The sequence below is a fragment of the Bubalus bubalis genome, chromosome 4, assembly GCF_019923935.1.
Source record: "Bubalus bubalis isolate 160015118507 breed Murrah chromosome 4, NDDB_SH_1, whole genome shotgun sequence".
Taxonomy (NCBI): domain Eukaryota; kingdom Metazoa; phylum Chordata; class Mammalia; order Artiodactyla; family Bovidae; genus Bubalus; species Bubalus bubalis.
This window is the reverse complement of record NC_059160.1, coordinates 128623854-128644833: the sequence shown is the minus strand read 5'-3', so window position 1 is coordinate 128644833 and position 20980 is coordinate 128623854. Positions and strand designations below refer to the sequence as shown.

Below are 20980 nucleotides of genomic sequence, written 5' to 3'. Positions count from 1 at the left end.
ACTGATATGTCAATATCTGCACATCTTTATCCCCTAATCTTAAAAAGATAGCAGTATCATGTTGTATTTCTGCTATCTTTTTACTGGCTAAAAGACCAGTGTTGGTAGTAAGCTACCAGACGGGTAGTGATACCATTTCCTATTCAGGTTTCAAGGAGAAATGAAAAATCGTGAGCTGTGTCGCATCATTTGGGAAAGCATCTCCCTGAGTAGCACATGGAGCCCCCACCCCTTTTTCTTTAAGCCAGTTTCCTTTTTTGTATCCTAGGACTTGGCATCTTTATTTGAGGAACTGCAGAGTGAAAAGAAGCTGAAATCTCATCAGAAGTTATCTGAAACTTTGAAAAACCTCCTTTATTGTGTATATAGTTGCCCATCTTATATTACAAAAGGTTTGATGAAAGTACTTCAGGATACCAACAATGAGGTATGTGTAACTTAGTGGGCTGTATCCATTGCAGGTGATGTTAGTGAAGATTATTTTAACTAATCATGTGTGTACAAGACTGCGTGAGAGTTATGTATATACACACCCAGGCGTGAATACTTTCATATTAATGTGAAAGAGAGAAGAGCTGAGGTGGAGGAAAAAGATACAGAGTACAAAAAACAAGCAGTAGTGCATTTCTGTCCATTTTAAAATTGTGTGTTATCCCTGCCTCTTCATTGACTTGATGTTAAATGATTTTTAAAATCACAGGGAAAACCGATGACAATGCATTGATGAAAAACAGTTTGTGTTTATTCGCAGGTGAAAATCTCCACAAAATAATAATATTTTAGCATAAAAGTCTATGTATATTGCAAAATTGTTTACTCTTTTTTAAAATATACATGGCTGTACATTTCTGGAGAGGTGGGGGTGAGAAACAGAGCTTTCTCTATGGTTCCAGGGAAGCCTGTGTTACAAAAGAAAGAGGTTTATGAACCACTTGTGTGATGGTTTGTGCTTGTAAGCCAGAGAAAACTGCTCCTTATCCTTGTGTTCCAAAAACTCCTCTGGACCTTACCAGTCTTGGGACTTGACTGCAAGTTGGAGAAGTAAGAGAGGGGTCGTGTTGTTATTTAGTCGCTAGGTCAAGTCTGACTCTTGTGACCTTGTGGACTGTAGCCTGCCAGGCTCCTCTGTCCATGGATTTCCCAGGTAAGAATACTAGAGTGGGTTGCCATTTCCTTCCCCAGGGGATCTTTCCAACCCAGGGATCAAACCCGAGTCTCCTGCATTGACAGATGAATTCTTTACCACTGACCCACTAGTGATGAAGAAGGCAATGGCACCCCACTCCAGTACTCTTGCCTGGAAAATGCCATGGATGGAGGAGCCTGGTGGGTGGGCTGCAGTCCGTGGGGTCGCAAAGAGTCGGACACGACTGAGCGACTTCACTTTCATGCGTTGGAGAAGGAAATGGCAACCCACTCCAGTGTTCTTGCCTGGAGAATCCCAGGGATGGCAGAACCTGGTTGGCTGCCATCTATGGGGTCGCACAGAGTTGGACATGACTGAAGCGACTTAGCAGCAGCCGCAAGCCACTAGTGAAGCCCAAAAGAGGGATAAAATGGAGTAAAAGACATTTCATTACATTGTCCAGGCCAAGAAAATAGATGGCCTGTGTCAGCTCTGTGTTGTTCCTGATGCAGTTTAGGAATTGACAGTCTTGTTCTATGAAGCAGTGTCCCCGAGCTTCTTGGCACCACGGACTGGTTTTGTGGAAGACAGTTTTTCCACAGAAGGGGTGGCGGGATGGTTTCGGGATAATTCAAGTGCATTACTTTTATTGTGCACCCTCTTTCTGTTTTGTGGCCATTTTGGGATAGTGCGCCTTGACTTTAAGGTTAGGGTTCATGCTCCTGTGAGAATCTAATGCCACCGCTGATCTGACGGTAGGAGAAGTTCAGGCGGTAAAGCAAGTGATGGAGAGCAGCTTTAAATACAGATGAAGCTTCACTCACTCGTCTGCTGCTTACCTCCTACCGTGTGGCCCAGTTTTTAATGGGCCCCAGCCCAGCCCTGGTCCACAACCCTGGGGTTGGGGATCCCTGCTGTAAAGGACCAGATAATAACTATTTTAGGCCCTGTGGCTGTACAGACTCTGTTGCAGATGCTCTGCTCTGCCATCATATTGCCAAAGCAGCCTCAGACAGTATGTAAACAGAAGAGCATACTTGTGATTTTCAACAAAATTTACAGAAACAGATGGTCCTCTGAACGTGTCCTGCAAGCCATAATTTGCTGGCTGCTGCTTTAGTTATTGAAGACTTCACATATATAATTTGAATTAATATTAATTATACCAAGTTGGAAATGTGTGGAAAAGCTTAATTTTATTTTTGTAGTCTAAAACTTCAGTTTGTATTTCCTGTTTTTAGAAAGTCTTAGAATGCCCACAGAGTATTACTGCTGAAAGATTCAGAGCTTTTGATTATTACAGACTGAACTGTCATGAGGGACCTGGGTGCCTTAGTTGGATTAATAGCTGTCCTTATGCCTAGGAGGTCATTACTGTTGGTTTTTTCCTTCTGTGTGAAGCTTCTAGTCTTACAACATATCTTTGGATGTTTTTGTACAGCAAGGAAAAACTTGTATCAGTATAAATAACTATTTACTAATAAATTTTCCAAACTTTAGCTGGTGCTTTCTCAGCTGTTGTCAATGATTGAACAACTTTTAGAAAAGAGCCAGAAGGAGCCCACAGCTGTCCTTAAAGATGAGGCCATTGCCCTGCATCTCACTCTGGGAAAATATAATGAATATTCAGCTTCTCTTTTACATAAGGACCCGAAGAGTCTAGATATATTTATAAAAGCTGTGCACACAACAAAGGAACTTTGCACCGGAATGCCAGCCATTCAGATTACAGCTCTCGAAAAGGTCAGTGATTTCTTTCAGAGATTAAAGCATGTTAAGCTTTTGAATATTTGTAATGTTTACTTCGAGAAGATAAAATGGTCTGAACATGTTTCAAAGGAATATGATATATTTGACCCATTTTTGCAAAACTGGATAATGTACATGAGTTATTTAAACTGACAAAATGGGGACCAATTTCATATTGTAAGACAATGATGGAAACATCATTTTTAGAATTCAACTTTGTTCATAGATCTCAATTGCCTTTTTTCTACCTCTAGATTACGAAGCCATTTTTTGCAGCTATAACAGATGAAAAGGTTCAGCAGAAGCTTTTATGCGTGTTGTTTGATTTATTGGTGAACTGTAAGAACTCACATTGTTCTCAGACTGTTAGCAGTGTTTTCAAAGGGGTAAGTTGCAAACTTGTCATTTATTAATATTTACTCTCTTCCAAGTAATGCCATGTTTAAGCCTTCTCCCTTTTGTAATTCCTTTAGGAAGTCAGATATTCCCATTAGCCAGAATCATAGAAAAGTAGGTCATAGAGAAATGCAAAATCAAAGTTGTAAGTCCTCACTATTACTTTTATGGTATGAAATATTTAGTTTTGAACGGTAGGGTGTGTGTTAGTTTAGGTGTTACTCACCTCCTAGGCAAGAACAGGGAGGTATAGTGACTTGATGTTCAACAGGGTCACAGATTATTATTCTACTTAATTTAAGCTGTTCAATGACACATAGAATGGGATTGAGAATCTGCTCATTGGTTTATTTGTATGTTAAAACCTAGCTGTAGATCTGAATAACCACCTAATTACCCTGTGTGTTGCTTTGTTGTGCTTTTTAGGGAAACTTTCTTTCACAAAAATACATAATAGCGTGGTGAAGTCCTAGTATCCAGATTCTGCAGTTCTCAGAATTATATTTTCTTAGATTTCTAAGAAAATTTGTTCTAAGTGGAACAAATTGAGGTACAGAGCAGTGTGATAATGTGCTCCTGCGTGTGTCTAATCTTTATGGAGCTGCTGGTGTATGGAAGATTCCCCAGGAATACATAAGGGATTGTCAGTGAAGTTTCCCTTTGGGTATTGGACTGGGCTCTAGGGTCATAGGGAGACGTAAAATGGGACAGAGATGTCTGCATTGTATCTCTCTAAATCTGCGTAAACTGCTCTAATGGTATCCCATGGAATCCTATCATCACCCATTCCTCCTTAATATTCTAGATTTCTGTTAATGCTGAACAAGTCAGAATAGAACTGGAGCCACCAGATAAAGCCAAGTCCTTAGGCACAATTCAGCAGACGAGGAGGCAGAAGATGCAGCACAAGTAAGCGTGGCTGTCCCCAGGCCGTGAATGTTTGGAACCATCGTGACTTTTTTTATGCCCATCAATGTGGCATAATTAGTTACAATAGTCCGTACTTAACATTGACAGTATTTGCTTTTCTTTTTGTCTCGTCCGGTTCCCAGAAAATCACAAGATCAAGAATCTGTCCAGGAAGTTGGCGGTTCTTACTGGCAAAGAGTAACCCTCATCCTGGAATTATTGCAGCACAAAAAGAAACTCAAAAATCCTCAGATACTGATACCGACTCTTTTTAACCTGCTGTCAAGGTAATGACACTTGCCTTAGATCTGTGAGAGAATAAGGTTCTAATTCTTGCCTGTTTTCACACTCTCTTCTTGCTCAGCTAGTCTGTAAAACAATGCAAGTTGAATACTATAGTTGGAAGATTTAAAGAATGGTTACAGGAACCTGTTTGCCAAGGCCTGAAACTAACCTTCATCCTGTATGTGTGGTAAATGAGCACTCACCTTGCAGCCTGCTTTCCTGCTTTGTGGTCAATACCATGTCCCTGGGGCATCATTACCTCTGTTTAAGGATGTAGTGTGACACCTGGTTCTTTTAGCCCTGCATCATTAGATAGCCATAGTGTGTGCCTTGCATGGTGGATGTGTGCTCTCGCCTGAAGAAAAATAATTCTCAAGGTTGTCCTCTAAGAAGGTTCAAAATGGGTTGATGGAAAGTTCGGTCGAAAGGAGAGGTCATGGGACATCAGCGCCTGCCTGCAATAGAAGAATCAGCGTTAGAAATCTCACACTGTGTTTACAGACAAAATGTTAATATTTTAGTTCTTCGTCATTTAATACATGCTCTAGGCATTGGTCATTACTGCAGAACTGAAACTGTACAACCCTTTCATTTCCCATCGTTTCTCTTCCGGGATTCCTGAAGGTGTTTGGAGCCTTTGCCACCCGAGCAGGGAAGCATGGAATACACCAAACAGTTAATTCTCAGCTGTCTGCTTAACATCTGCCAAAAACTGTCTCCAGAAGGTGGCAGAATACCCAAAGGTGCGTACTTTGTTGGAAGCAAGTGGGGAAGGATTATCTGCTCTGAGTGTGAATGTACTTACCACTTGGAGATATTTTATTTCTTGCCCTATAGACATTCTGGATGAGGAGAAATTCAATGTGGAATTGATAGTCCAGTGCATCCGTGTTTCTGAGATGCCTCAGACCCATCACCATGCCCTTCTGCTCTTGGGTACTGTTGCTGGAATATTTCCTGTAAGTGTTAATGATCTTAAGGCTTATGCAGATATTTTGGATCTTTTCCTCCGTGGACATATATAGGCGCATATGGTTGGGATTCTGTGGGATTCTGGACCTTACAGTGCAGGTGGACTCCCAGGCCTGCCTCTTTAGTTGAGGCAGTGAGCTGGTTGATCTCTCTAAGCTTTGGCTCCACCTTTTGTAAAGTGGAAAATACAGTAACCTTTACAGAATCGTGAGAGTGGGACTGGATAATTTATGGTTAGCACTTAGCATGGTACTTGGTGCAAGGTAACTCCAGTAAGTGGACTTAAAAGTAATTTGATTATAAACTACCTCAGTTAAAGAAATCGTGTTCCTTATAGAAATACATCATTTAAAGATTTTTGAAGAGGTGGAAATTATTTTCATCTAAGGGATATGTTCCTAACTGATGATTTTTGATTCTTCCATGAGCTTCTGTGGGTCTCTTAATCTACTGAAATGATGTGTAAGATTTAATGTGTAGGGGATTTTTTTTTCCCTTGGTACAGAGTCAGTAACCCTCAAAGGGGTTGATAATCCAGAAACAATGGAGAATCATTGATATTTTTCTTTTGTTTTTATTGAAATATAGTTCATATTGTTAGAAAATCTGCCTGTTAGAAGTGTGCAGCTTCGTGGTTAGTGTACTCACAGAGTCGCACGGCTGCCACCATTATGGATTTCCACAACACTGTCATCAGCCTCAGAAAGAAGCCCCATGTACATTAGCGTTCAGTCCCCATTCCCTTCACCACCAGCACCACCCCCTCTGGCAGCCACCTATCTACTCCTCTGTTCTGGACATGTCCTGTGAATGGAATCGTATAATATGTGGCCTTTTTTGTGTCTGACTTTTTGCACTTTGCATGTTTTCAAGGCTAATCCATTTGGAAGCTTGAATCAATACTCCTTTTATGGCTGAGTAGTAAACCGTTGTAGGACTTTCCCTGGTAGCTCAATGGTAAAGAATCTGCCAGCACTGCAGGAGACATGGTTCAGTCTCTGGGTGGGAAGGTCCTCTGGAGGAGGGCATGGCCACCCACTCCAGTGTTCTTGCCTGGAGAATCCCATGGACGGAGGAGCCTGGCAGGCTAAGTCCGCGGGGCCATAAAGAGTCAGACACGACTTAGAGACTAAACAACAGTAAACCCTTGTATGCGCATTATTTCATTTATCTGTTCAGTAATTGATGGACATTTAAGTTGTTTCCACTTTTTATCTGTTCATTAATTGACATATTTGTTGTTTCCACTTTTTGGCTGTTAATCATGCTGCTGTGAACATTCATATAGGAGGCTTTGTGTGAACGTGTTTTCAGTATTTTCAGTAGGAGTAGAATTGCCGGGTCTATGCTAACTTTAACTTCATGAGAAACTGTCAGGCCATTTTCAAAGTGAGGTCATTTTGTGCCCACCATGCAGTGTCTAGTTTGTCCACTCTAATTTGTCCACTCCCTCACAGTTATTACCGTCTGTCTTTTTTATTATACTCGTCCGAATCGGTGGTTCCAGATTTGGATTTTGCATTTCCCTCATAACTGATGTTGATCATCTTTTCATGTGCTTATCAATTGTTTATTTGTGGAGAAATGTCTTTGTGCATCATTTGCCTGTTTTTAAGCTGGGTTATATCTTTTTATTGCTGAGTTGTAGTGAATCGTTGATATTTGATCTGCTTAAGATGGAAAATGTTGAAAAATGTGTTTGCTTTCAGGATAAAGTTCTACACAACATCATGTCTATTTTTACATTTATGGGAGCCAATGTGATGCGTCTAGATGATACTTACAGTTTTCAGGTTATCAACAAGACAGTGAAAATGGTTATTCCAGCACTTATTCAGGTGAGTTTTCTGCCATCATTGGTGGTTATTTTTTAATTTTTAAGATTTTACATAGCATGAGATTCAAGTAGTAGTTAATAAATGACATTAAAAGCCTGTCCAGAACGCTCAGGTATCAGTGCCTGTTAAATTTGAGAGTGATGAAGCTAAGGAGTAGTCTTGGAAATAACATCTTTTCCAGAAATATCTATAAACATCCCTAGCTGATTGTGCTGTACTGCAAGGGTATAAATTAAACAAGTACCTTAACATTCTTCTGACAAAGTGAATTTATAGTCAGGTTTTATTTCAGGACATTGCATCAGTTTGATGAGACCCTTTAGGTCTGTGCAGATAGGAAGTTTTAAAGGTACAGTGGCAAATGTGTTAACATACAATTTAACAGACGTTTACCAAGTGTTCTCTGAAACTTAATACACAAAGAGATGACTGAGACCTGGTCTCTAACAGCCTAGTCTCAGGAAGAAGTGAAGACTTTGAAACTAAAAAATAGCCTTGAAGATGAACGGGCATGGTTATCCACTTTACCTCCACTGCTGTTACTTTCTTTTCTCATGTTATTGACCATTCTCTCAGTGACCATACCGAGCACCTTCTCCTTTTAATCTTGGTGTAAGGTTGGTATTCTTTGTGTCCAGCAAATTAACCAGTGTGGGACACATATATAAAAAAGAAAATAGCATTATGCATTCATGTGATGTATGCCAGTGGGATAGATAAACACTGAAGAGTTCATTGTAGGGGAAGGCCCATACGGGCCAGAATGACCACAGACTTTCATAAGAAATGCACCTGAAACTGGTATGAAGAGGGTAGGATTTGTCCTCTGAAACAGCTGGCAGTCCCGGCCTGGGGTTGTGCACAGTGTGTGTGAGGGATGTGGAAAGCAAAGTCGGGTGGAAGTCGGGGCGCTGGGTTAGCTGTTCGTGTCTCTTTCTTCATTCTTTCATTGATTCAGCAGTTGTCTTTCATGCACCCATACCAGATGGTCAGAATTGTATTCTGAAAGCAGCAGGGGGCTGTTGGCTTTGTACTGCTGCACTTGTTAGATTACACTGTCCTTCTCCAGGCATAGCTCAAATCCTGTTTGGTTTTTCTGGACGCCCCGAGAGCAGCCTTGCTCTCAGGGCCTGTCGTTGGCCTCTGTGGTTTTTTCACGGGAGTGTGGTGTCTGGCCAAGACGATATGCCTCCTTCCGGGCAGGGCTCACGTCTTGCACTTTGTGGTCCCCTCTTGGGAACGTTGGAGAAGGCAATGGCACCCCACTCCAGTTCTCTTGCCTGGAAAATCCCATGGACGGATGAGCCTGGTAGGCTGCAGTCCATGGGGTCGTGAAGAGTCGGACACGACTGAGCAACTTCACTTTCACTTTTCACTTTCATGCATTGAAGAAGGAAATGGCAACCCGCTCCAGTGTTCTTGCCTGGAGAATCCCAGGGACGGGGGAGCCTGGTGGGCTGCCATCTATGGGGTCGCACAGAGTTGGACACGACTGAAGCGACGCAGCAGCAGCAGCAGCAGCATCATGGGAACGTAGTTTGTACTCCTTGAAAACGTACTGATTGGTCTTTGATTGTTAGAATTCCTTTGATAACTATCTTGGGGGCACTTTTCGAGTCTACTTAAAGCTTGTCTCATGGCGAGTTGGCTTCTCCTTGCTGTCCCCTGCTTGCTGCCCTGCAGTCTGATGGTGGCGACTCCGCCGAAGTCACGAGGAACGTGGAGGACATCGTGGTCAAGATCATTAACGTGTTTGTGGATGCGCTGCCCCATGTGCCCGAGCACAGGCGCCTGCCCGTCCTTGTCCAGCTTGTTGACACGCTGGGCGCAGAGAGGTTCCTCTGGGTTCTCCTGGTCCTGCTGTTTGAACAGTACGTCACTAAAACCGTGCTGGCGGCCGCCTATGGAGAAAAGGTCAGAGCACAGAGCGGGGTGACAAGAGAAAATGGGAGGTGTTTCACATAGATTTTGCATTACTTTTCACTTTAAACTTGTGGCTGGTGTTGCTTAATGCTCATGAGCTCAGAAGTGCTTTTAAAGGCATTTTTTATATTCTTTGGACCTACTTCCAGAGCCTAAGGCACTGAATATCCTTGGGAGTAACAGGACTTCTCCTGAGGGTGACTGGAATTTAAGAAACAATTGGTGCCATGCTGGGTGGGTCATAGCCCAACAGCATAGGGCTGTACAGGAATTAAACTGTGGCTCATTTCAGGGGGCAGGGGAAGAGAGTCAGTGTTACAGAGGTCAGTGAGATGCAGGTAACTGTTTTGAAGAGCCCTGTTGAGAGAGATGAGGGGGGACTTACAGGTCCAAGGCTGTTTCTAAATGACTTCTTAGACACTGGGATCCAGGAATAGATCTAGAACCTGTGTTAAGTAATTCAGTTCTACCAGCAATCATAATGCAGTTTATCCTGGACTTAAACCTCTTAATTCTTGTAAATTGGCTTTGTTATGTAAGGAGCTCACTATCTGATTCTTCTAGTCATATACATGACCATCCTTATGGTCAGTGTGGAGTGGCTTTGTGTGCTGAGAAGTATTTTTAAAATGTTTCCCTTATTTGTACTTGTTAAGTAATGTAATGGACTGCAAGGAGATCCAACCAGTCCATTCTAAAGCAGGTCAGCCCTGAGTGTTCTTTGGAAGGAATGATGCTAAAGCTGAAACTCTAGTACTTTGGCCACCTCATGCGAAGAGTTGACTCATTGGAAAAGACATGATGCTGGGAGGGATTGGGGGCAGGAGGAGAAGGGGACGACAGAGGATGAGATGGCTGGATGGCATCACCGACTCGATGGATGTGAGTTTGAGTGAACTCCGGGAGTTGGTGATGGACAGGGAGGCCTGGCAATTCATAGGGTCGAAAAGAGTCGGACACGACTGAGTGACTGAACTGAACTGAACTGAAGTAATGTAAATTTGAGAGGTACAGTTTTATTACTTCCTTTTCTCTACACAGGATGCTATTTTAGAGGCAGACACTGAATTTTGGATTTCCGTCTGTTGTGAGTTTAGTGTCCAGCATCAGATCCAAAGCTTGATGACCATCCTTGAGTACTTACTGAAGCTTCCAGAGGAAAAAGAAGGTAGGTGTAAGTCAGATGTTAATTATTGTTTGATCTGGAAGCTTGAGAGAAGCAGAAGATTATGCACTGTATCCTCAGAACCCATGGCATGTCTTTAGAAGGGTTTTTTAAAGTAAGTCAGTAATTTATATGGCTGTCACCTTCTCAAATCTTTGTAGAAAACAGTAAGTAGGATTTCTACCTGCCATTCCTCAAACGTTGGTTTTTGTGTCTCTGTGCTGGTATGTGAGCTGTGGAGTGTTCTGAGTGGGATGAATTATAGTAAAAAGACAGCAAGTTAGTAGGACCTTACTAGCTGTATCTTAGCTTTCCATTAAAATGCGAGCCATCTGTGGTGACAGGCTAAGTACAACAAAGCCTGAATTTTGATTCCCCATCTAGGACAGTGATTTGTAAGTGGCCCACCAGTAGACACATACCCCTTTTATATTCGATACATTTGAGTGTGGAATTTTACAGAGTTTAAGGACAAAGGTCCTCAACTTTTAGTTTTAAATGTTGAAGGGGAGGGATGACCCTCCTTCAGTCCGTTGTGGGCCATCAAAGTACATGCCTCTGTGGCTTCAAAAATGGGGCATGGAGCCCGTTTAGACTCTCTTTGCAATATCTTTGTCTTCCATTTGTTTGTCTCAGTTACCTTGTTTTTTGTTTGTTTGCTTTTGTCTTATATACTCTATTCTCAGGGCTGTTGGATATTTTATTTGTAAATATATCTTTCACTAATTTAGAAGAGTAAAAAGTGGATATAACAAATTTTTTATATATATATATATTTTATTATATATATATATATAATAGCGCTTCTCTGGTGGTTCAGACAGTAAAGAATCTGGCTGCAATGCAGGAGACCCAGGGTTGATCCTTGGGTTGGGAAGATCCCCTGGAGAAGCAAATGCTATAATACCCACTCCAGTATTCCTGCCTGGAGAATTCCATGGGCAGAGGAACCTGGCAGGTTACAGTCCATGGGGTGGCAGAGTCAGACATGACTGAGCAACTAACACTTTCACTTTCTTTCCATGTATATTATATGGATATGTTTAGTAATATACATGTATTTTATGCATAACAGAGTTCTCTCTAAAACTTGTATGTATTTACCATGCTCATTAATATATGTATCTATACACTAAAATATCAGGTCGAAGATGAGTGAGGTCACTTGTTCGTTGTTCTTTTTCAGAAACCATTCCCAAATCAGTATCTAACAAGAGCGAATCACAAGAAGAAATGCTACAGGTCTTTAACATAGATGCGCACACTAGCAAGCAGCTGCGGCATTTTAAATTTCTGTCTGTGTCCTTCATGTCTCAGCTCCTGGCTTCCAACAATTTTATCAGAAAGGTGAGATGTTCTTTAAATGTATTTATGATATAATTTTGCTTGTTCTGAAAAAATTGTGATTTAGGCTAGTAAAAATAGCTTGGCAAGTCTCTCATGGAAACATGAGGCATGCCTATAATAGAAAACAAATAGTGCTGTTCACTTCAACATGAATATGTGTTGGGCACGACCTACTAAGACTGTGTATGCATAAACCCTGTGGCTCAGCAGTTCTATCCTCAAATGGTACATACCTGCAGAAGTATGAATGTGTGCACCCAAAGACATTGAAAAGTATGTTAATGGTAGCATTGTTGATGGCGCCAGGACTGGAACAGTCCAAGTGTCCATCAGCAGTGGGGTGGATAAAGGGTCATCACTGGACGCGGGTGAACCTCACTGACACACGGTTGACACTCATCAGTATAACATCGAAGGAAAGAAGGCAGAAAGAATGCATCCTGTGGTTCCTGTCATATTAAGTTCAAAAACAGGCAAAACACACTTGTGGTTTTAGAAGTAACAACGGTGTCTATCTTTGGAAGGAGGAGAGGGCAGGAGTCGGGGTCAGGTAGGGGAGGAATTCTGAGGTGCCGAATATATGCTGTTTCTTTACCACATATAGTGAGCTCTGCACACACTATTTGTGCACCTTTCTGTTTGTGTGCTAAACTTTAAACAACAAGAGAGAAAGAAGTACATATGGAAACAAAACGAAGACATGAAGAAACAGAAAGAAGAGTCAGGGTCATGACCAGGAACACAAGAATGGCTGAGCATTTGAATATCTCTGTCCTTATAATGCATGATCGAGACAGGAAATCTGTGATCACTGAAGTATTCAGACAAACAGCTTAGTGAATTCTGTACTTACTCATGACTTAAGGACAGTGATCATCAGCATCATGAGGTAGGTGGATCTCCTTGGCCTGATAAAGACATGGTTTATACCACACTTCATAATGAGGCCTGAACGTGTGCCCATCAGAGCTTGGAACAAGGGTGCTCTGGGTCACTGTTCACACTCAGCTAAAGGAACAAAGTGTAAGAATCAGAAGAGGACTTGACAAACTTGCTCAACTAGTAATTAGCTAAGCAAGCTTGCTTGAGAGTGACCAGTGTAGACTGCTTGTGTCAAGCAGAGTCGAGGACAGTGGCGGTGCCTGATGATGCGAGTGGATCCGTGTGACTGGACATCAGCTGGCCACACCCACGTGATGTAAAAAGCACTTCTCATGTCGGGTGGCACCGTGTGACAGAGCGGGGAGAGAAGTGCGCGAGCCCTAGGTCTGGTATGATTTGTGCCAAGTAGGGGGAAAGGCTCACGTCACATAAAGTTAGATTAAACAAAAGGTAGATTAAAAACTTCAATGTGAAAAGGAGTGCTTGGCACTTTGAGAAGAAAATCAAAGAAAACATAACCAGAGGATGGAAAGAAGAATTTCTTAAAAACTTTAGTAAAAAGCCACCATAAGCAAAATGAAAAGAAAACCACAGACTAAGCTGTTTATAAGTCAAGAGGCATCTGTTTCTATTAGAACAATTGGCAAGAAATATGAATTCACTGAAGAGGAATCTCAAATGGCCAGTGAGATGAAACGACCTCCTTAGTAAGAAGGAAAATGCAGATGAAAGGGGATGCCACTGTGATGTTATCAAACTGGCAGAAATTTTAAAGTTGTTAGTACAGGAAGCCGCAGGGCTATGGGGACACGATCATTGTTCTGTGCGGGGTTGGGTAGCGGGACTCGGCACTGCCACTTCAGGAAGCGCTGAGCAGTGTCCCATCAGGGTGAAGGTGTTGGCCCCTGTGATCTAGCAGTTCCCTTTCTCTACAAAACTTGGCTAGGTGCTCAAGGAGAAAGGTTCTTTTTAGCGCTGTCACTAAAGGAAAAAAGGATGAGGGGGGTGACATAAACTAAATATCCACAAAGAGAGTGAATGAATAAGTTGTGATACATCAGGAGGAATAGTGTGTGCAGTTAAAATAAGTGAACTAGAGCACCATGACTCACTGTAGAGAGACCCCCCAAAATCGAACGTCATCAGGGAAAGCGTGTTGCTGCCTGCTATGTACTCTCTAATGACATTTAACTGCAGGTTGAAGTTTGTGGGGCTCGGGGTGGGAGGAGATTGGGATTAGAGAGCAGTGAAGTAGGGATTACGGCTGTACCCTTCATGTTTATTAACATCTTAAAATTCGATACAGGCCTCACAAAAGATTAACATTTCATAAAATTAATAGGTAAGTGTTAAATCATTTGCCGTATTTTTTGAATCTGTAGTACTTTATAGATAATATCTATAAAATGTAATCAAAATAAATTAAGGGAAGTGGAGTTAATACAGTATGATGGGGGTGATTTGGACCTGATTAAGTTGTAATATCAGAAAACACTGGGAAGTGAGTTGAAGAATTTCTGAAGTTTCACTTCACTTTCTTCAAGTGATTTTTCATCACTGACTTCCATATTGTTCTAATGAACATATGTCCATATTGTTCTTCTTTAAAAATCAGGTAGTTGAAAGTGGCGGTCCTCAGGTGTTGACAGGCCTGGAACAGAGGTATGTTCCCTTTCTTTCTTTAATTTGTATTTGGAAATAATTTCAAACTTTTAATCAGAAAGCTGGAAGAAGTTAAAACTCACATGAGTCTCCTGTGTTCCAGGTTGCTAGAAACAGTTCTGGGCTACATCAATGCTGTAGCACAGTCCATGGAGAGAAATGCAGACAAGCTAACTGGGAAGTTCTGGCGAGCACTCCTCAGTAAAGCTTACGACATGCTGGACAAGGTGGGCATTTATTTCTCTCCATCTTCTGTGTTTTGTTGCTGTGCTATGTCATTGTCAAGTTATTTATCAGAAAGTTTTACTTTAAGAATAAAGTTAGCGATACCTTCTCTTAATAGAATACAGCTCAGATTTTTCTTGGAAAAGAATTTGATGCCTAGAGATCATTTTATCTGAAAAACAGTTGCTTATCTACTGATTATGAGATCGTGTGTATCAGTAAATTTAAAGCATTAGCTTTAAATGTTGAGTCATATCCTACTGTATAACGTTCCAGTTTATTCAAGTGGAATAAATGATAACCTGTTAGATGCAGTATGTAGTTCATCAGTAAAATTAAACAGTGGCCAGGGCCACTGTTTAAAATTGAGCTGAATTGCTTACCGGCATTGAGCAGTTAGCTTAATGATAGCATCCTCTTTTATTGTTGTGTGTTTGATAAATGTGGTTAGTCATGCCTCCCTGAAACGTGAGTGTAAGAACTAGATAAGAATTGGTGTGTGCAAACGCCTCATACTTGGAAGGTGTGCAGCGAGTGGAAGTCTGTCTTAAATGATTCATCTTCCCATTTGTATTTTATATTTTCCTCTTTTGTTAAATGTGAACCTGCTGTTTAGGTCAACGCCTTGCTGCCCACAGAAACCTTCATTCCCGTGATCAGAGGACTGCTAGAGAACCCACTGCCATCTGTTCGCCGGAAAGCTTTGGATCTTTTGAACAACAAGCTACAGCAGAAAACCTCCTGGAAGAAGAAAATTGTAAGTGAAGACTGTACTACAGACCCATTTCCCAGTCCTTGCTTCATCAGAGCTGCAGTTAACTCCTTGTAGTTTCTCTAATGGTACAGTTTAAATAAGTATGTTATTATCCAATAATGCTGTGATCCTGTGTGTTTAAATGTGATGTGAACTCTGGTAGGAGCACTATATATGTGTTATAAGAGCTATTAGAGTAGAATTGCAACCAAATGGAATTCTTGCTTAATATTGACCACATGTTGCCTTAACTTTATCATGATTCTAGTCCTTTTTCACTCCAAACTGGTAGGGTGCTTTATATAAATACAGAACTGATTGCAAGCACATGCATTCATTTATTCGTAAGTAACTCAAGTGGGGAAATGGTTGCTTGTGTATAATCATATGGCTTAGGACTTCTTGGTCTGATCTCCATTTAAGCAATCTCAAGCAGTAAAAATGGACAGAAGACTAGCATTTCTTTGCAGCTTTAATTGTTTGGGAATTCTGGCTGTCTTCCTCAGATTTACCATTTCCTCGACCTGGTCCCCGTCCTCGTGGCCATGGTGAAGCATAAAAGAAAGACGTTAGAAGACCAACCAATAAACAGACAGACGGCTCTGTATACCTTAAAGCTCTTATGCAAGAATTTCGGTGCAGAAAACCCAGAGCCTTTCATCCCGGTGCTGAACACCACTGTGAAGTTGATTGCTCTGGGTGCAAAGGAGGAGAAGAACGTCCTGGGCAGTGCCCTGCTATGCGTGGCCGAGGTGGTCTCCACCCTGGAAGCCCTGGCCATCCCTCAGCTCCCCAGGTACGCCGAGGGGACCTGGGGCAGGACCGCTGCACAAGGTTTCTGCTACCAACTGGGAAGTAAAACCTTAGTGACTTTTTTTTTTGCCCATTAGCAGAAGTTTCATAAAATTCGATTTGTTAGAGAAGTGATCTTTTCTTCAAACTGGAAAACACAGCATTCTCATTTACCTTTGTGATGTGTGTTGGCCCGTTTTTGCTCCCCTTGGACCAGCAGTCCTAGGAAGCAGTGGTGACGGCACGGTTTCATGGAGGAGCCCTTCCTTCCGTGGTCGGGCCGTGACTGGCCCGTGCCGCCCAGGCCGGAAGTGGCCACTCCTGGCTGTCTCGCTGGCTCCGGTATCGCTGGCTGTGCAGCCTTGCCAGGGTTACTTAGCCTGTAGAGCTTTGCCACCTACAAACCGAGACAGTGCCTGTCTCATGGGGTAATGATGGGGCAGTGCATGCAAGGCTTTTTTTTTGGGGGGGGGGGGGGGGGGATTAAAAAATTTTTTTAATTGCATAGACTGCTATTTTCATAAAATACAGTAAAAATAACTAGAAAAATGAAATAACACAGGCACACAAAATTTCTTATTACTGTTAGAGTCACAGACATAAAATTACTCTGCCCAACTGCTATAAATGTTTAAGAGCTTGCTGTCTCTTTACTTACTCTTTGTAGACCAGTAACAGTTTTTTTTTTTTTTTTTTTGGTCTTTTTTTTTAATTGGAGTACAATTGCTTCCATGCTTACCTGACACATAGCAAGTGTTCAGCTGAAAGACATTGTCATGTTTTAAGTAAAGTGATATTGTGTTGGTACTATGGGCCCTGGGAGAGCTCTTGCTCTTGGTTACGTGAAATGTATAGATGTTTCATGGGCTCGGACGTCAGAATATAAGGGGCACAGATGGCAGTTTGGATTTTTTCATGGTGACTTCTGCTCCGTCTTCCATTCTCTGTTTCTGCTTTAAGTTTTGAAACTTGTGTCCTTTCTTTCCAGCCTGATGCCGCCACTGCTGACAACCATGAGAAGCACCCGCGAGCTGGTCTCGGGTGAGGTCTACCTGCTCAGCGCCCTGGCAGCCCTGCAGAAGGTGGTCGAGACCCTGCCGCACTTCATCAGCCCCTACCTGGAAGGGGTCCTGTTGCAGGTGAGTCAGTGACCACAGTAGGGGAAGGAAAAAGTTAAGAGATTCGATCATTTTATTTGCGCCTGAAACTTTTCGTTTGGCACGGAGACTCTTATTCTGACAAGATGTGCTTCTTACCAAATGTGTGCCTTTCTCACTTTCGCTGTCCCTCCAGTTCAGTCATGAGGTTGGTATGGGCGTTGCTTTGTCATGAGGCTCTTTCCTTCTTTGATTTTGCAGGATGTATTTTACTGCTTTCTTTTGCTGTGAGCTCTTTGGACTTGGGCTGATAGAGCTTCTTGTAGAAATGGGCATGACTGCTTTGTTCCTAACGTGAGGGTTTCTTGACCCTAAGGTGTCTTTCAGAGTGGAATGCCTCTGCTGCAATTCAGACAGTGGGCCATTGGCATTTCTAGCCAAATGAAAATGCCTGAGAATGGCCCCTGATCTGTTGTGTTGTGTTGATCACTGGCCATTTATGAGGTTAGGAGCCTTAGCTGCTTGGACGCAGATGACTTGATTGATTCACATACTTTCTAGCCACACCTTGAAGGTAGACATCATGAAGAAAGGGACCTCTGCATCTGAGCAGCTTTCTAGATTCTTCAGCAAAGAACGTAGCTTTCCTCATGGTCCCTGGATCCTTGTCCTCTTAAGATCACTGTCCTGAGCCCTGCCCTCTGTGTCCTGCCTCCCACCATTTGCCTGCATCCCTGACTCCTCCTCGGAAAGAGGCATCTGTCCATTTTCTTCTATTTTAATTTACATTAAATATTAAAAATAAGTCTTTATTTTTATTTATTCTTACGTTTGGGGTTGGTGCATGAGGAGTTCTGTGTGAGGCTAAGTGCACTGAGCATTCCCAGTCACTGGCACGTGGACTGGCTTCTCCATCCTCACCAGGACTTTCTGTGCGTGTGTAGACAGACGCTCTCAGCGAGGACCTGTGGTGGCCTTAATGGTGGTTGTTATTTCCTACAGGTGATTCACTTGGAGAAAATCACTAGTGAAATGGGTCCTGCCTCCCAGGCTAATGTCCGTCTCACGTCCCTTAAAAAGACACTGGCTACCACGCTGTCACCCCGAGTGTTACTGCCAGCCATCAACAAGACATACAAGCAGATTGAGAAGAACTGGAAGGTTAGACTGTACAGGGTATTAGACTTGGGAGGACGGCGATGTGGTACTGAAATTTTTAGATTTTCACTTAAAGAAGAATATGGTTATTTAATGCCATTACAGATGGCATTAATGAACTCTAGGAGTAGTAAAAACGGGCACATCTCCTGTGTGTTTTCAGAATCTCATGGGCCCGTTTATGAGCATCTTGCGCGAGCACATTGGGGTGATGAGGAAGGAGGAGCTCGCCTCCCACCAGCCCCAGCTCACCACGTTCTTCCTGGAGGCCCTGGACTTCCGCACCCAGCACGCTGAGGTAGGCGTGTTTCCACCCGCCTGTCCTGAAGTTACCACCTAGCTCAGAGCCAGAGAAAAGTCTAGCTGTGTAACCTGTTGTACCTGCCAGAGTTAGACCTAGATGTCAGTACTCTGGCTAATAAATTAGCTCTTCTGTTTTTAGAATGATCTGGAGGAAATCGGAAAAACGGAAAATTACATCATTGACTGTCTTGTAGCCATGGTGGTCAAACTTTCTGAGGTCACATTCAGACCCCTGTTCTTCAAGGTGAGCTTTCTTCCTCCACTTCTCTTACTCACGTATCAGTCACAAGATCCATAGAAGAAACTAATATTATTACTCTTTATCTTTTTAGCTATTTGATTGGGCTAAGACTGAGGATGCTCCCAAGGACAGGCTGTTGACATTTTACAACTTGGCAGATTGCATTGCTGAAAAACTAAAAGGGCTTTTTACCCTGTTTGCTGGTCACTTAGTGAAGCCTTTTGCTGACACCTTGAACCAGGTGAACATCTCCAAAACAGGTAGGTAGCGGACTCTAGGTCAGTTGGCACACTTGCTCTGTGTACCTTACACAAGGTATAGTAAGGAAGATAAATTTCTTACTTTATAGTCAGTTGTCAGACACTGTTTTAGCATGTTATTAATTGGGGCTTCCCTGGTGACTCAGACAGTGAAAGAATCTGCCTGCGATGTGGGGGATCTGGGTTCAATCCCTGGGTTGGGAAGATCCCCTGGAGAAGGGAACAGCTCTCACTCCAATATTCTAGCCTAGAGAATTACATGGACAGAGGAGCCTGGCAGTCCATGGGGTCGCAAAGAATCAGACATGACTGAGCAACTTTCATACACACAATATTAATTTACTCACTTGGGAGAAAGAATAAAGGTCATTTCTTTGCTTCTAGAATTAACTCTAAAACATTAAAATTGATTTATTCTTTAATACTAATAACAAGCAGTCCATTTGCCAGACTAAGCAATCTTAACAACCGAGAATGTTAACGACTCTGAAAGAGTGAGCCAGTCCCCTGAGACGTCGATTTTCCTTCATCCTGATTGATTTCTAGATCATTTTAGAAATACCCCTCTACTTATAGTTCTTATAATAGTGATTTGAGTTTAAACACTGGAGATTTGAAACTCAGCTTTTCTTGGTTTTGTTTCCATTTTTACTCTCCCCAATCTACAGATGAAGCGTTTTTTGACTCTGAGAATGATCCTGAAAAGTGCTGCTTGCTACTCCAGTTGATTCTGAACTGTTTATACAAGATCTTCCTTTTTGACGCCCGGCATTTTCTAAGTAAAGAGAGAGCGGAAGCCTTGATGATGCCCCTGGTGGATCAGGTAACCAGTGGAACCATTTGCTGTTAACAACTGGGACAGTCAGTGGTACATGCCTGCAGGCTTTATGTTGACCAGAACCACAGTTTGCTGGGTTTTCTTCTCCTTTTTATGAAATTTTAATTTCAAAATAGATTTCATGTTTCTCACAAATGTAACTTGTCTTCACAGTGGCATTGACTGAGTTTTTAATTTTTCAAATAAAAGGCATGATTAAGGTCTATTAAATTTTTACTTCTTAAAAACTGAGTTTCTTGAGAATGTGTAAGGGTTTGGCTGCTCTTCTCTATTTCTGCAGAGGAAAAGGGGTGATGCTATGGGCTGATTCCATTTGAGTTCCTCGAAGGTGGTAAATTTGCTCTAGAGAGTAATAGAATAAATAGTACCTGGTTTTTGAGCCTGCTATTAGGAAGGATAGTAAAATATCATATACGTTGAGTATTTTTTTCAAACAGCAAGAGACCCACTGCTCAGTCCTTGTCTCACTGTCAACAGCTGGAAAACAGGCTTGGAGGCGAAGAGAAGTTCCAGGAACGGGTGACAAAGCACCTGATACCGTGCCTTGCGCAGTTCTCAGTGGCCATGGCCGACGACTCGCTCTGGAAACCACTCAACTACCAGATTCTGCTGAAGACGAGGGACTCCTCACCCAAGGTCAGGCGCCGTGTGCAGCATGGATGCTGTGCGCTTGCACCCGTGGCCGTGGCTGCAGGACCTGCACTGCTGTGTTTAGTGCCAGGGGTTGGCCTGTGTCAGGCAGAAGACTGAACCTGAGAAATCTGAATTCCATTTACAGGCTATTTATAAACAGCAGTCCTTCCCATGCCCATGGTGTGTTAAGACAGGACCACTAAAATGCTTTATACTTTTAAATACTGTCAAGACTTTAGTTCCTCGTGTTTCTTAAGCACCATTTACCTGTCAGTGTACCCCCAGACACATGCTGTGTTTGTCCACAGACCATTCCTTTTGAGTTCGAGCAGTGTATTATCCTGTTGTATACACATCTCCGGCCTAGGACTTTGTGGAATAACGTGCATCAGCATGGGGAAGTGATGTGTGGAGGTTTAAAGTTT

General features: G+C 42.4%; 1 protein-coding gene across 1 annotated transcript in view; it reads left to right on the top strand.

The window, feature by feature from the left end:
* Positions 1-20980, top strand: part of HEATR1 (HEAT repeat containing 1) — a 51017-nt gene that overhangs the window by 27691 nt on the left and 2346 nt on the right. The window contains exons 22-43 of the mRNA XM_044942055.2: positions 269-427; positions 2627-2869; positions 3130-3261; positions 4077-4180; positions 4324-4467; positions 5090-5208; positions 5303-5424; positions 7147-7275; positions 8959-9189; positions 10240-10366; positions 11550-11710; positions 14208-14254; positions 14358-14481; positions 15096-15236; positions 15740-16029; positions 17014-17164; positions 18125-18283; positions 18444-18578; positions 18723-18827; positions 18916-19084; positions 19753-19907; positions 20400-20558. Of these exons, the coding sequence (XP_044797990.2) occupies positions 269-427; positions 2627-2869; positions 3130-3261; positions 4077-4180; positions 4324-4467; positions 5090-5208; positions 5303-5424; positions 7147-7275; positions 8959-9189; positions 10240-10366; positions 11550-11710; positions 14208-14254; positions 14358-14481; positions 15096-15236; positions 15740-16029; positions 17014-17164; positions 18125-18283; positions 18444-18578; positions 18723-18827; positions 18916-19084; positions 19753-19907; positions 20400-20558 (3306 nt within the window). The remainder of the gene's footprint in view (positions 1-268; positions 428-2626; positions 2870-3129; positions 3262-4076; positions 4181-4323; positions 4468-5089; positions 5209-5302; positions 5425-7146; positions 7276-8958; positions 9190-10239; positions 10367-11549; positions 11711-14207; positions 14255-14357; positions 14482-15095; positions 15237-15739; positions 16030-17013; positions 17165-18124; positions 18284-18443; positions 18579-18722; positions 18828-18915; positions 19085-19752; positions 19908-20399; positions 20559-20980) is intronic.